At 45.3% G+C, this 13,683-nt stretch overlaps 2 protein-coding genes and 1 pseudogene across 2 annotated transcripts; 2 read left to right on the top strand and 1 right to left on the bottom strand.

Annotated features, from left to right (window-relative positions):
* The first annotated feature begins 158 nt into the window (after nucleotides 1–158).
* INHA (inhibin subunit alpha) lies at nucleotides 159–3,127 on the top strand. Its single transcript, XM_033112132.1, has 2 exons — nucleotides 159–810; nucleotides 2,133–3,127. Exons 1-2 carry the CDS (start codon nucleotides 540–542, stop codon nucleotides 2,963–2,965), a joined length of 1,104 nt encoding a protein of 367 aa, XP_032968023.1. The 5' UTR covers nucleotides 159–539; the 3' UTR covers nucleotides 2,966–3,127.
* Nucleotides 3,128–9,957: 6,830 nt separating this feature from the next.
* LOC117026064 (60S ribosomal protein L39) lies at nucleotides 9,958–10,220 on the top strand. The gene has a single exon (XM_033112495.1). The coding sequence runs from the start codon at nucleotides 9,986–9,988 to the stop codon at nucleotides 10,139–10,141; it is 156 nt and encodes a 51-aa protein (XP_032968386.1). The 5' UTR covers nucleotides 9,958–9,985; the 3' UTR covers nucleotides 10,142–10,220.
* A 1,257-nt stretch (nucleotides 10,221–11,477) lies between these two features.
* LOC117025941 (UBX domain-containing protein 2B-like) lies at nucleotides 11,478–13,153 on the bottom strand (annotated as a pseudogene).
* Between the last annotated feature and the right edge of the window lie 530 nt (nucleotides 13,154–13,683).

The following is a 13,683-nucleotide window of genomic DNA, read 5'->3' as shown; positions in this document are numbered from 1 at the left end:
TCCAGCCTCAGCCCTTCCCCCCATGACTGGCCCAGCAGCTGTTTGTCTGAAAGGGGCCCCAGAAGGTCTGAGGGGCTGGTGTGTTTTGTCACCTTAGCAAATAACACTTTTAAGAGCTGGCAGGCCACAGCTCCCAGCCTCCTGTTCCACCTGATGTCACTTCTGTGCTGGGTGCTGGGATGTGACTGTGTGTGTGTGTGTGTGTGTGTGTGTGTGTGTGTGTAGGGGGAAGGGGTTGTATGTGAGAGGTCACTTGGGGTGAAAAACCCTCACCAGCCCCCTCCCCCACATTCCTGGCGGGAGTGGGAGATAAGGCTCAGGGTCACAGACATCTGCGTCAGAGATAGGAGGCCTCAATGCCACGGCAGGGGCAACTTGGACTGCAGGGTGTGGGAAGGCCTGGGGAAGACTGGGATGAGAAGGGTAGAAGAAGGCAGGTGGTGGGATGGGGAAGGGAGAGTGGGGGAGGTCCCGGGCAGACCCTGACAGAGGGGCACAGGGCAGGCTGTGGGTTCGCCATTGTCAGGGGCAGGTGAGCTATGTTGCCCCGGCTGCCACTGCTACTCCTCTTGCTGGTGGCCCCACAGCGGGGGCATAGCTGCCATGGGCCGGAGGTGGACCGGGAACTTGTCTTGGCAAAAGTGAGGGCCCTGTTCCTGGATGCCTTGGGGTCCCCAGCAGTGACTCGTGAAAGTAGAGATCTTGGAGTCAGGCGTTTGCCCCGAAGACATGCTGTGGGGGGCTCCATGCGCAGGGGCTCTGAGCCCGAGGAGGAGGATGTCTCCCAGGCCATCCTTTTCCCGGCCACAGGTAATGAGGATGGGGAACTGGTGACTTTGAGAAGCAGTGTGGGACAGCATGGGCTTGGAAGGCAGGCAGATCTGGGTTTGAATCCCAGACCTGCTATTCAACTGGCTTTGCAACAATGGGCCAATGACTGAACCTACCTGAGCCGCTGTTTCCTCATCTATAAAATGGGCAATAATGTCTATCGCTCAGGATTTCGGGAGATGCTGCACTTAGAGTGCATGGCTCATATGAGGTAGCTGGGAGATATTCTCCTGGGAGGCTAAGGGTCTCTGGAGTCAGCGATATCTGGGCGTGGTCTCTTCCTGCCACTTTCCTCCTATTTCTGCCCCTGCTCCCTGTTCTGGTCCTTTCTTTAGCCCCAAGTAGCTGAGACTTGAGAAATAACAGAGATGCAGGAGAGAGATTTGTTGGGAAACTTTTCTGGGAAACTAGTCTACCTTCTCTTGAGTTCCTTTCTCACCTCCCCATGTTCCACTGACTCAATGAGAAAAGGCCTCCTCTGGCTGGACTTTCTTGTAATCTGGCCCACCTTTCTCTTAGAGAGGACCCCTGCCTCCCTGTGCTTCAGTCCCCCTGCTGCACAGTAAGTAAGTGTGGCTTTGGGATCAGGTGGAATCCCGGCATGGACACTTCGTAGTTCAATGTCACTTCACCTTTCTAACCCTCAGTTTCCTTATCTACAAAATGGGTCGCTCGTTGTGAAGTTATCCATGAGATAATCCATGTAGCAGTATAGCCCCAATTGCCAGACCTTCACCTGGTGCTGATCCATGATTGTTTAGTGTAGTTTGTATACCTGTCAGGGTAAGGATGCCAACTGCACTTTCTTAGAAAGCACTGTCCTTTATTCTCAGCTATGTCTTTTCTCCTCCTCCTTTTTGGTGTTAACCTATCTTATTAAAGTGGAGTTATTTAAAAATTTTGTAATATACTATTACTGACATGTAAAAAGATATGAAGAGTAATCCTACAAATGCCTGCCTACGTGCCATTCAAGGTGCCCTTTCACACTTTAAGATGAACAAAAAATTTAAGTATAACTAACGATTCCAAGTGTTGGTGAAGATAGAGTGTCAGGGCTTCTTACACATTGCTGATGGGTATATTAATTGGTAAAACCACTCGAGAGAAGTTGGCAATGTCTTGTACTTTTTAAGTCCTTTTGTGATGAAATAACAAAAGAGGAGCCTCTGTCAGTTCTCCCAAGACTGGGGGGAGTCCTGAGTCTGGCAGAGCACTCAGTGGAGTTTTGGCAGGCTCGTGAATGGCAGCTGCGTCTCTCCAGTCACGGCTGCCCTCTCCCTTCCCTCTGTCTCCTGCAGGTGCCAGCTGTGAGGACCAGCCAGCGGCGGGAGAGCTGGCCCAGGAGGCTGAGGAGGGCCTCTTCACATACATGTTCCGGCCATCCCATCACACACGCAGTCGCCAGGTGACTTCCGCCCAGCTATGGTTTCACATGGGACTGGACAGGCAGGGCACAGCAGCCTCCAATAGCTCTGGGCCCCTGCTAGACCTTCTGGCTCTGTCATCTGGGGGTCCCATAGCGGTGCCTGTGTCATTGGGCCAGGCACCTCCTAGCTGGGCTGTGCTAAACCTGGCTGCCTCTGCCCTCCCTCTGCTGACCCAACCTGTCCTGGTACTACTGCTGCGCTGTCCTCTCTGTTCCTGCTCAGCCAAGCCTGAGACCACACCCTTCCTGGTGGCCCACACACGGGCTAAGCCGCCTAGCAGAAGGGAACGAGCCCGACGCTCGGCTCCCCCGCTGCCCGGGCCTTGGTCTCCCGCCGCGCTGCGCCTGCTGCAGAGGCCTCCAGAGGAGCCCGCTGCCCATGCCCACTGCCACCGGGCGGCCCTCAACATCTCCTTCCAGGAGCTGGGCTGGGAACAGTGGATCGTGCACCCTCCCAGTTTCATCTTCCACTATTGTCACGGTGGCTGTGGGCCACCCACCCAACCAGACGGGCCTCTCCCGCTCCCTGGGGTTCCCCCTACCCCTGTCCAGCTCCTTTCTCTGGTGCCAGGGGCCCAGCCCTGCTGTGCTGCTCTCCCGGGAACCATGAGGTCCCTCCGTGTCCGCACCACCTCGGATGGAGGCTACTCTTTCAAGTATGAGACGGTGCCCAACCTTCTCACGCAGCACTGTGCTTGCATCTAAGGGAGTCCTGCTGGTGGCCGAGCCCCTACCAGCACATGCTGGGAGGAAGAACAGAATTTGGAAAATAGATGTTTCCCATTTCCCCCCTTCTTCCACTTGTCTGTCTGAGGGCTCCCCTCCCCCTCTTACCCCTGTCCCATAAGCAGTGTGACAATAAACAACCCAGTGCATATGACTTGGCATGCGTCCTCGGCTTCTCTGATATGGCGGTGGTGGGTGGTGGAGGGGAGGACCTGGCCCCAGGAGCATGGGACTGCGGAATCTTTGGGCACTCAGCCTCACTTGACCTCAGAGATCTGGGGTTTGAGATATAGCTGGAGGGGGCAGCCGGATGGCTCAACTGGTTAGAGCGCGAGCTCTGAACAACAGAGTTGCTGGTTCGATTCCCACATGGGCTGGTGGGCTGCGCCCTCCACAACTAGATTGAAGGACAACGACTTGGAGCTGGTGGGCCCTGGAGAAACACGCTGTTCCCCAATATTCCCCAATAAAATTAAAAGCAAAAGAAGACAAAAACAAACTGGACTCACTATTTTAAAAAATAAAAAATAAATAAAAGAGCTGGAATTGGATGCATATCTGGTGGAAAGCTACAATGCTTGGTGACGCAAAGGTGCTGCTAGCTCCTGACAGCCACTCTGGAGACAGAACTGGCCCTCATGCCAGCTGGACCTGATATGTCAATCAGGGTGCCTGCCCTGCTACACCTAAAGGCAACTGCTGTACTTATAGTGCCTACACAGAAGCCCCTCCCCTGCCATTCTATGCCTTAGCTGATGGATACCTAGCTCAAGGTCAGGTGATTCTTAGACCGGCCAGAGATCATGGCTTAGGGTCCCACTGAGACAGATGTTCAGAGCTGATCAGATCTTGGGTGTCTCAGGAACTTGGGTGGCATGTAAAGGAGAGATGGTGTGAGTTGGCAGTATCTGAAAGTTGACAACTGCAGAGATGAGACAGAAGAACGAAGACCTGAGGATTTTAATTTGCTGAGGGCCTGGGACTCCCTCAAACCTATCATGTAGCCCTTCCTGAAGCCTGGTTGTGCTGCAATCTGGGTTCTTGAAGTCTTTGGCTCCTTTGATGTGCCCTGTGTGTCTTTAGATAACCCCTTGACTCAGTCCTTAACGTTGGAAGCATGGAAAGGCAGAGCCTACTGGCGAAAAAAGTGTGCTCTTGGGTGAATCTGTGTCCACACTTTGTGTACACGCGGAGTGCACGGCAGGGTGCAAGGAACCTTTTCCCGTTGGGTCTCCTATCAGTCCATTCTGCCTGCCTTGATTGGCCATTGGGAGCCCCGCTTCCTGAGCCTTCCTTCCTCCTTTTTTCACTCTCCTCCTTCTCCCTCAGTCGTGTGATCCTGCTGTCCTGCCCCAGGTCCTGGCTCTCAGGTAGGTGTGACGCGGAAGGTTGGGGATGTTTAGGTCCCTCAGATGGAAATTCAAGAGCGTTTTCTGATACTGACTGCACCACTGCAGTGTGTATTTCTGCTAACAGAGTGACTCATCAAAGACTCCCTCCTACTAACCCAGCTCATGGGGTGGGCAGGTAAGCACCTCCCCAGGAAGGAGATGTGGAGGGGAGAGAATCCCATCTGGGCATCCTATAGGCTCACACCTTCCCTTGCCTGAGCTGAGCTGAGTGAGCTACTGTTCCCTGCAGCACAAGAGCCCATGGCCACGTCCATGCCGTAGCCCCAGTCTCCGTTGATGCTAAATCCCCAAGGAGGCTTCTGCGGCTCTGGAGGGGGACTTGCCTCTCACAGTTCCAAGTCTCTGCCAGCACCTTCATTAGACCCAGTGTGGCAGCCCCTCAGATGGTAGTCTGGGGAGAGGGCTGCGGGGTCGGCCAGTGCTGGGAATGGATGTTTCCCTCAAGCCTGCCCGAATGCCGCTCTGTCCTGTGGCTTCCTTCCCTTGTCAGGTCCTCCCTGCCCGAGTGGGGCCTTTCCCTGGGATCTTTAATCCTCCTACCAGGCTTAGGATTCTCCTTCTTCCTGCTGGGGCCACCTAGGACCCCGTGTTGTTTAGACTTCCCTGTCCCACGGATGTGGATGAGAGCTGAGGGCTGGGGACCCTGCTGCAGGGCACGGCTTCTGCGCTAGGCCGCTAAGCAGATGGGTGTTGCTGGTAAAAAGTTTTCATGTATCTGAGACACAGTGAGAGAAGTGAGTACAACTAGTATCTTTTAACAAAACCAAAAGGGTTTATGGTAAAGTGCTATCTTTTATTCTAAAGTTATCTTTTTTTTTTTTTGTGAGTGTGTGGCAACGTGTTGTTTCTTTTATGAAATGATGATGATGGTAGAAGGTCGTAGTTTTTTTGTTGTTGTTTTAAAGGTTTTTAATTAACAAAATTAAAATTTGGCAATTCTAATTTGGACCCTAAGATTTTTCTTTGTAATTTTGCGGATGAAATCTAGGACATTCCCAAATCGGTGGAATCTGTGAAGTCCTAAAATCTGGGAGTCACTGGTATGGCCCACCCCTTCCAGGGTCTTATGGATTCTGCTAAATTAGCAAATCAGGAAGCTATGGCCGCCTCTAAGAGGGGCCGGCAGTGGCTAAGGACGTCTCTCGTCCTCAATCCTTGCTCTGAGACTAAGAGCAGGGGACTCCAGACATTCTCCCTGTTTCCAGGGCTAATTATTAGGGACACTTTGAGTACTCTTCATTTGGAGTCAGTGTGAACAGAAAACCCAACCCAACCTGGCTTAGACCAAAAATAAAAAATAAATCACTGGCTCATCCCAAGGGCATGAGCGCAGCTGGCTAAGGTAGGCTTTATTCTGGGCTCTGAAGATGCTCCCAGGACCCAGTTCTAGGCTCTGCATCCCCTGGGCCAGCTCCATCCCAGGTCCCTGCAGGCCCGGGCAGCGCCAGGCTCTCATCATCACACGACTTGGTCTAGCAGGAGGGAGTTTGCTTGCCAAAGTCCCTCAGGAATCTTGGTGGCCTGATTGTCCTGATTAGGGTCATGTGCTCCTCCAAGAAGGTGGCCTGAGGAAACAGAGTGAGTTAATGACGCAGGTCTTGTGTCCTACCCTGCAGCCCAGAGCCTAAAACGCACAAGGACTAAAGATGAAAAAAGGTGATATCCCCAAAACAGGGTACAGTTACCCCCAAAAGGTGAGGCAGATGCTGAGAAAAAAGTACTGTTGGACCTCCTCCTAATTATCTCTCACACGAAGCCCTTTCTCTCTCCCTACACGGATGCTATTTTATCATTTAGGGGGCAATTCTTGATCGGGCAATTCAGCGGCCTCCTTCACCGGTCTCTAAGAGTCACTCCCTTCCTATCCCCCCAGTGCAGGTTCCACCTGGCAGCTAGAGGATTCTTCTTTCATGATCATGTCCCTTACGTGGCTGAAACACTCGTCTGCACAAAGTTCAACCTGCTTTGTGTGGTACTTGTGCCCTTTACAACTGACCCTAAACCCATCCTCCCTCCTCATCTCCAAACTTTTTGATTACATACATCATGCAAAACGACTGACCTCATACATGGTTGTCTTACTCCTCGTTGTTCCATAATTTTTTTTGAGATGATTATAAGTTTTAAAAGTGGTAGTGACTGCGGCAATAAAAAGAATTCAGGAAAACAACTCTAAATTAAGCAAAACATTATGTAACATATGTGGAAGTATTGTTCATCCCTTTTGGATGTTTCATTTCTCTCCTAATATAAACTTCTATGTTTTGGAGACTGTTATAGACCACAATGGCAGTTATTTTTATATGTGCACTTATAGGCATTCTACCTAACTGATAAATAGAAACTGCAAGAATAAAATTTGAAATAATTTTAGAGGATTTGGTTAATTTTTTCCCCTGTTTTGTTAATCCAAAACATGACAATGCCCTTTTATTTAAAATGTTCATTTTCTTCCCCAATAAATTATTCCTTTAGGAAGACGATTTTGCTTCTGTAAAAGTGCAGTTTATCCCTGGTAAGTTTTTGAACTGGGACTGACTGGTATTTATGTATTATCCAAGTTGTTTTCAATAAGTGAAAAGGAGCAAGGCTTCCTATTCTGAGGGGAAGACTTAGAAATAATCTTCTAACTATATTATGACACTGAGAAAAGGGTTTCTCTGGGGTTGTGGAATCAGCACATTTATCGTGTAGCAGTTCTGCTAGCACTCCTAGGATTCAAACCCCTGTCCCAAAACAGAGACGGTATTAATATTACCTAGGAAAGATGTGTGGCAGAGCTTACCATCTCCCATGACATACATAGGAGACCCACACGTTTCTTGAGAATGTTATGTCAGCAGAAACATTGCCATCTTCAATTGAAAGAGATAGAGTATGAAAAGAAAGAAAGCAGTTGGACACCCACTCCCAAATTCTACAGGCAAGAAATAAGCTGATAAAACCACTCAGCTACATACACGTGCCACCTTTCATGAAAAAAGAAAGACAACTCTGAGAAGGATTCACAAACCCAAAGAATGGAGCTGCAGACCGCTGAAGATTGTTCCCAGACCTTGAAACCTAATGGGGTGTGCGTAGCTGGATTTCTAAATTTCTTGGGACTGGTAGTTCCTTTTTTCATTCAATTTTCTGCTTTTTGAATGGGAATGTCTGTAACTGTTTTTCTATGCTTGTTCTACTAATATATTTGGGAGCAGATGACTTGTTTTGTAGGTTCACAGGTGCACAGATGAAGATGAATTGTGCCCCAGGAATCACACCAAAATTTTCGTCATACTTGATTTAGGTAATTTACGTAATGAGATGTGGGACATTTTTAAAAAAATTTTTTCTTTTTTTAATTTTTATTGGGGAATATTGGGGAACAGTGTGTTCCTCCAGGACCCATCAGCTCCAAGTCATTGTCCTTCAATCTAGTTGTGGAGGGTGCAGCTCAGCTCCAAGTCCAGTTGCCGTTTTTAGTCTTTAGTTATAGGAGGCATAGCCCACCTTCCCATGAGGGAATTGAACCGGCAACCTTGTTAAGAGCTCACGCTCTAACCAACTGAGCCATCTGGCCACCCGAGACGTGGGACTTTTAAGCTGGTGAGATTTAGATAAGATTTTGGATGTTGAGTTGATGCTGTAATGGATTGCAACTTTTGAGCACCTTTGGAGGGGCTGGATTTATTTGAGATGGTGTGACTCTTTGGGGCAAAGGGGGACCGTGGCATGCAGAATAATGGCCTTCCATGTCCTGATGCCCAAATCTGTGAATATGTTACCTTACATGGCAAAAGGGACATTGTGGATGTGATGGTGAAGCAACTTGAGATAAGGAGATGATCGTGGATTACCTGGGTAGGCCAAATGTAATCACAAGAATCCTTATAAGAGGGAGGCAGAATAAAAGTTGGCAGTAAAAAAATGTAAGGACAGAAGCAGAGATTGGGGTGAAAGGATTATGAACCAAGGGATGCCAGAAGCCTCTACAGATTGGAAGAAGCAAAGACCTGATTCCCCCTTGGAGACTCCTAAAGGAACCTGTGATAGGAACCTGTTATTTTACATGGCAAAGGGGACTTTGTAGGTGTGATTAAAGTTACTATAGACATTAAGATGGGGTGGGAGATGATAAACATGAATTATCTGGTGGGTCCAATCTAATCACATGAGTCCTTTAAATACGAAGAACCTTTCCTGGCCGTTGTCAGAGAACTGTGATGACAGGCTCAGAGAGATGCAGCATTGCTGGTTTTGAAGATGGAAGTAGGCGGCCACAAGCCAAGGAATGCAGGCAACGTCTAGAAGCTGGAAAGGTAAAGAAATGATTCTTTCCTAGAGACCCATGAAAGGAATGCAGTCCTGTTGTGACCTTGATTTTAGCCCCACGAGACCCATGTTAAACTTCTAACCTACACAATTGTCAGATGGTAAATCTGTTATTGCAAGTCACTAAGTTTGTAGTCATTTGTTATGGCAGCAATAGGAAACTAACCAGGAGTGACCAAAGATGAAGTGGTGTCTGGGAAGGAAAGAAAGCTTTTTCTATCATTTCTAATACTGCCTCGTTTAGGAAATATGCAGTGTTAACAGAAATGCAAACATTTATGCTTATCATTCTGTAGATCCGGCATGCCTAAAAAAAAAAAATACATTCCTAAATTTCTGCACTAGTTTTTGTCTTGGAGTAGAATATGTACTGCATTGAACAGCTAGGACAGTGTTTAGTATATATAATGTTTCCCCTAGAAAAATGTGCTGAATGTGTAAATGTATGTGATCAAGATAGGCTCTGGGAGGCATTGTAGTTATTCAACTTTAAAGTGCTGTTTACCACATCTTGTCAAGGATCGCTGACCTTTATGTCTTTTATTTCTAGTTTATGATGGTCATAGCGCTATAAAATACAATGCTGAACTGTATTTTTTGATACTAGTAACACAGCTAAATCAATAAGTAAAAAGGGTGTATAAAATCTTAGTAGCAGAAATAATTATCGTATGATCAAACTATTTTAAAATCAGAAGATAGATACTTTTCAGGATATATCACAAAAACTTCAATTTACTTGATAAAAAGGTTGCTTAATGGTTGTTGGCCAATGCAGCATCAAGAAACTCGAATGCATTGGGGTTGGCCGGATGGCTCAGTTGGTTAGAGCACCAGCTCTGAACAACAGGGTTGCCGGTTTGATTCCCACATGGGCCAGTGAGTTGCGCCCTCCACAATTAGATTGAAGTCAACGAGCTGCCGCTGAGCTACTGCTGAGCCTCCGCTGAGCCTCTGGAGGGGCAGCCCGATGGCTCAGTCGGTTAGAGCACGAGCTCTTGACAAGGTTGCTGGTTTAATCCCCGCATGGGATGGAGGACTGTGCCCCCTGAAAATAAGATTGAAAACAGCAACTGGACCCGGAGCTGAGCTGCGCCCTTCACAACTACATTGAAGGACAACTTGGAGCCGATGGGCCCTGGAGAAACACAGTTCCCCAATATTCCCCAATAAAATTTTTTTTTTTAAAAAGAACAGAAGCACGTCCTTCAGCTTGCTTCCTCCTCTCTTTATTCGCCACCATCGTAGGGCGTGTGTCTGACTCTTCCTCGCCATGTCTTCTCACAAGACTTTCAGGATCAAGCGTTTCCTGGCCAAGAAACAAAAGCAGAATCGGCCCATTCCCCAATGGATTCGGATGAAAACTGGTAATAAAATCAGGTACAACTCCAAGAGGAGACATTGGAGAAGAACCAAGCTGGGTCTATAAGGAATCGCACATGAGATGGCACCACATGTTTTTGCTGTGTCAGGGTTGCTTGGATCTTAACGGTGGCACTGAAAAGATCGCTACTATCTGAACAGTTGGTTGTGTTTTATTGGGAAATTATAGGGAAAATGAGTTTTGTCTTTAATATGTTTCTGCACTAGTAGGTTGGTTCAGTAATAAATATGTGAGGCCTTCTAAACTGTTGTATTCTGGTTTGTGAAGTATTCAATAACACAAGTGTTCTCTGGCTATCAAGCACTTAAGTATGGCTAGTATAAGGAACTGATACTTAAGTTTTTATTTTATTGTAATTAGTTCCATGTGGCTAGTGGCTCTTGGACCTTCTGTTATGGGAAATGCATATATGTGTCATCTTTATACCTGAGGGTAGCACATTTTTAAAATAGCATCTTTATATGTTCTTCTATGATGCCAGTCCTCAACATAAGTAGGAATCAGTCATCTGAACTGGGTGGCAAACTGCTCTGCTGCCTGTTGTGCGGCTTGTGAACTAAATTTCTGCGTTTTTAAATGGCTGAAAAAATCAAAACTTTTGACACTTAATAAATTAAAATTTACTGGGGAAAAAAAGACAAAGAAATTTCAATGCAAATTTAATCAAATGCGTTTATCAAAAAGGGATTTTGTTCATTTTTTTCCTGCAAACAAATGTTGTTGCATTAACACTGAGCAGGTAATAAATTGGTTTGCCTGGACGTTAAAAAACCATCATTAGCCAGCCATCATTAGCCATAACTAACATTAGCCAGCCCTGCAAGTAAAAACTCAACATATTTATCTCAAGATCTATCCCTAATACAAATTTATCTATACTGAGGCTGCAGATAGAATAAAAACAAACCCAAAATGTATCTGTAAAAGTAATAAAAATAACTCGATTGTGTTTATGCTGGAAGTATTTTCCTTATTAATATGACACTATTTTCTTACCTGCTACTGCATGGATACGAGTAATATTATTATAGCTGCTGGAGTATCACAGTGTTAAGAATATCTGCTTCGTGTGTTAGGCTTTCATCAGTTAGCTCTCTATTTGCAAATGAAGTCGCAAGATAAAGTCAAATGTTGCAAATTCATGATGGGACTGGACAATAAAATCCAGGACACCAAAGATCCTGTGCGTACTGTTGCATCTTTGTATCAAATGGCTCTCATCTGCTGACCTGATTTGAATTTTTGTCATTGGCACGAAATCATCATTAGGAAAAACTGCCCTAAGAATTGACTTCTCCTCCTCTTCTGGGGAGGAAAGAGGCCTATTTCAGATGTAAGAGTTTATTTTCTCCACTAAAAGTCTCGAACTTTTTTCTAGGTTTTATGTCTTCTTGACTTGATGGTCTTCCATATCAAATTGGCCAACATGAACCAGTTGCAGAAGTTCCTGGGGGAACCTCTTTGAAATCTTCTGCCAGCAATAATGCCACTTTAAAAGATTTCTAATATGTGTAAGTTGCTGAATTTCAGGCATGCATGCAATAAGAATCACCTTTCCCTTAAGAGACTCCAGAAATTAAGCATGTGTTGGGTCATTGTAAGGTCTCACTTCTCCACCATTTAAACTGAAATTGTTGCCCCACAGTTTATGCAAAGTCTGCAGCTGATGTCTCCATTAGATGTCTTCAGACCACTTACAAAAGGAATACCCGATCTGTATCCTCTAAGAGTAGATGACTCAGATTTGTCATCACCCAAAGGTCTTGCGGCTTTGTTCAGAGGGACAGTCCCATATTCCTTTGTCTCTTTGAAAAAATTCATTCACAATTTTCCCAGTAAAAGGCCAAATTATCTGTAATCCACTGTTCATGTTCACTTGAATAGAAAGAACCTTACAGAGGCATGACATGCTTGGTCAGCACCTTATATTAATCAAGTGAACACATATTCAATAGCAGGAAAACCTTTGAGGTGGTGTTCATGCAGTTTTTAAGACTAACTTTAGTTCTATCAGATTTGGAAGATTTTCATTTCACTTCATCTTCATATAATTCTGCCAAGGCCAATGTATTTCTTGATACATTATCACTTTGGTTGTTTTCAGGGTTTTTTTTTTTTTTTTTTTTTTTTTGCAAGGTCTTCACATTCTGATTAAATTCTGCAAATCCTGTGGTTTTGGGGTCCACAGTCCCTAAGACCTCTCTTACTTTGTGGGCTAGGTGCTGCCCTCACCATCTTTCACCACCAGCTCCCGGGGCTCTTATCCTTTCAATGTTTCTTTTATTTTCTTTTTATTTTTTGGCCTATTTTGTCCTACTCTTTAGTTTGAATAAATTTACTGAAGTCTTTGTTTTCACCATTGTTTTTGCCTCTCACCTCTTCCTCTTGAACTCATTTTTCTTAGTGCTGATTTATCCTCTTTTATTATTTATTTCAGAGTAAGTCTGTAGGTGATAAACTTTCTGAACCCCGCCCCCAGCTACAAAAGTCTTTTTATTTTCACCCTTGAGTGATGGTTGGGCTGTTTATATAAATTCTAGATTCAAAGATGTTTTTCCTCTGAATTTTGAAAAACCCTCTCTCTTTTCTTGTTGTGTCCTGTTTTTCAGTGAGAGACTTAATGTCAAGACGGTTCTTATACCTTTGTAGTTCATCTTTTTTTTTTTTTCCTCATTGGAAGTTTTCAGGATTTCTTCCTTATCATGACATCTGAAATTGCATCACATTCGAGCTGCATGTTAGTTTTGAAACTAACCTTTGATGCCAAAAAGATCCGGATTGGCACTTGGTGGCCCTTTCGATCTGAAAATTCATGGTTTTCTTCAATTCTGGGACATTTTTTCTTTCATTTATTCGAATGTAACTTTCTCTCACATTCTTTCTATTTTCTACACCAGAACTTTTATTAGATGATATTGAAAGTTTTAGATCATTCTTCTGAATATTTTAGCTTTTTCTTTCAATAAATGCTTTTCATATTTTATCTTGTACTGTGTGATAGAAAAACATATTTGCTCATTCCTCTGGGTCACGCACATACCCTTTAGCTGTGCTCATTCCGATTGTTCTTCTGAGGTGATTTTTGTTGTTTCATAACCACGTTCAATTTTTCAGTTGCTTTTTAAAAATGTGAATATGATATCCTTTTGCATCCAGGAATGTTATAATTATTCTAAAGTCCTGTTCTTCCTCTATGAGAGATTTCACTGGGTGAAAGTTCTGTACGTTGGATTTAATATGTCTTCCAAGATGTTGACTTTCTTAAAATGTTTGATTATTGGTTGGAAGTTCATCCTTTATCCGAGATTCCCTGTTAGACTGCTTGTCCTCTCTGATTGTATACTCCTTAGCAAAAGGGATGTAAGATGATGTAATGGAGTACATCACAATGTATTGTTAGTGTCTGGCAGCGAGATATACTGCTGGGTGGGATATTTTGGTGGCTCATCTACAAGTGGGTGCTTCCTTTTCCTCCTACTGGTACCAGTCACCAGGCATACTGTCCTTTGTCCCCACCTAATGATGTCATACCCACCGCTCCTGCCTGGAGGCAGATAATTCTGCTGGAGTCTCTTGGCCCCAGGAGA

The sequence above is a fragment of the Rhinolophus ferrumequinum genome, chromosome 8, assembly GCF_004115265.2.
Source record: "Rhinolophus ferrumequinum isolate MPI-CBG mRhiFer1 chromosome 8, mRhiFer1_v1.p, whole genome shotgun sequence".
NCBI lineage: Eukaryota > Metazoa > Chordata > Mammalia > Chiroptera > Rhinolophidae > Rhinolophus > Rhinolophus ferrumequinum.
Note: the sequence above shows the minus strand (reverse complement) of the source record. Positions and strands in the feature narration are given on the sequence as shown.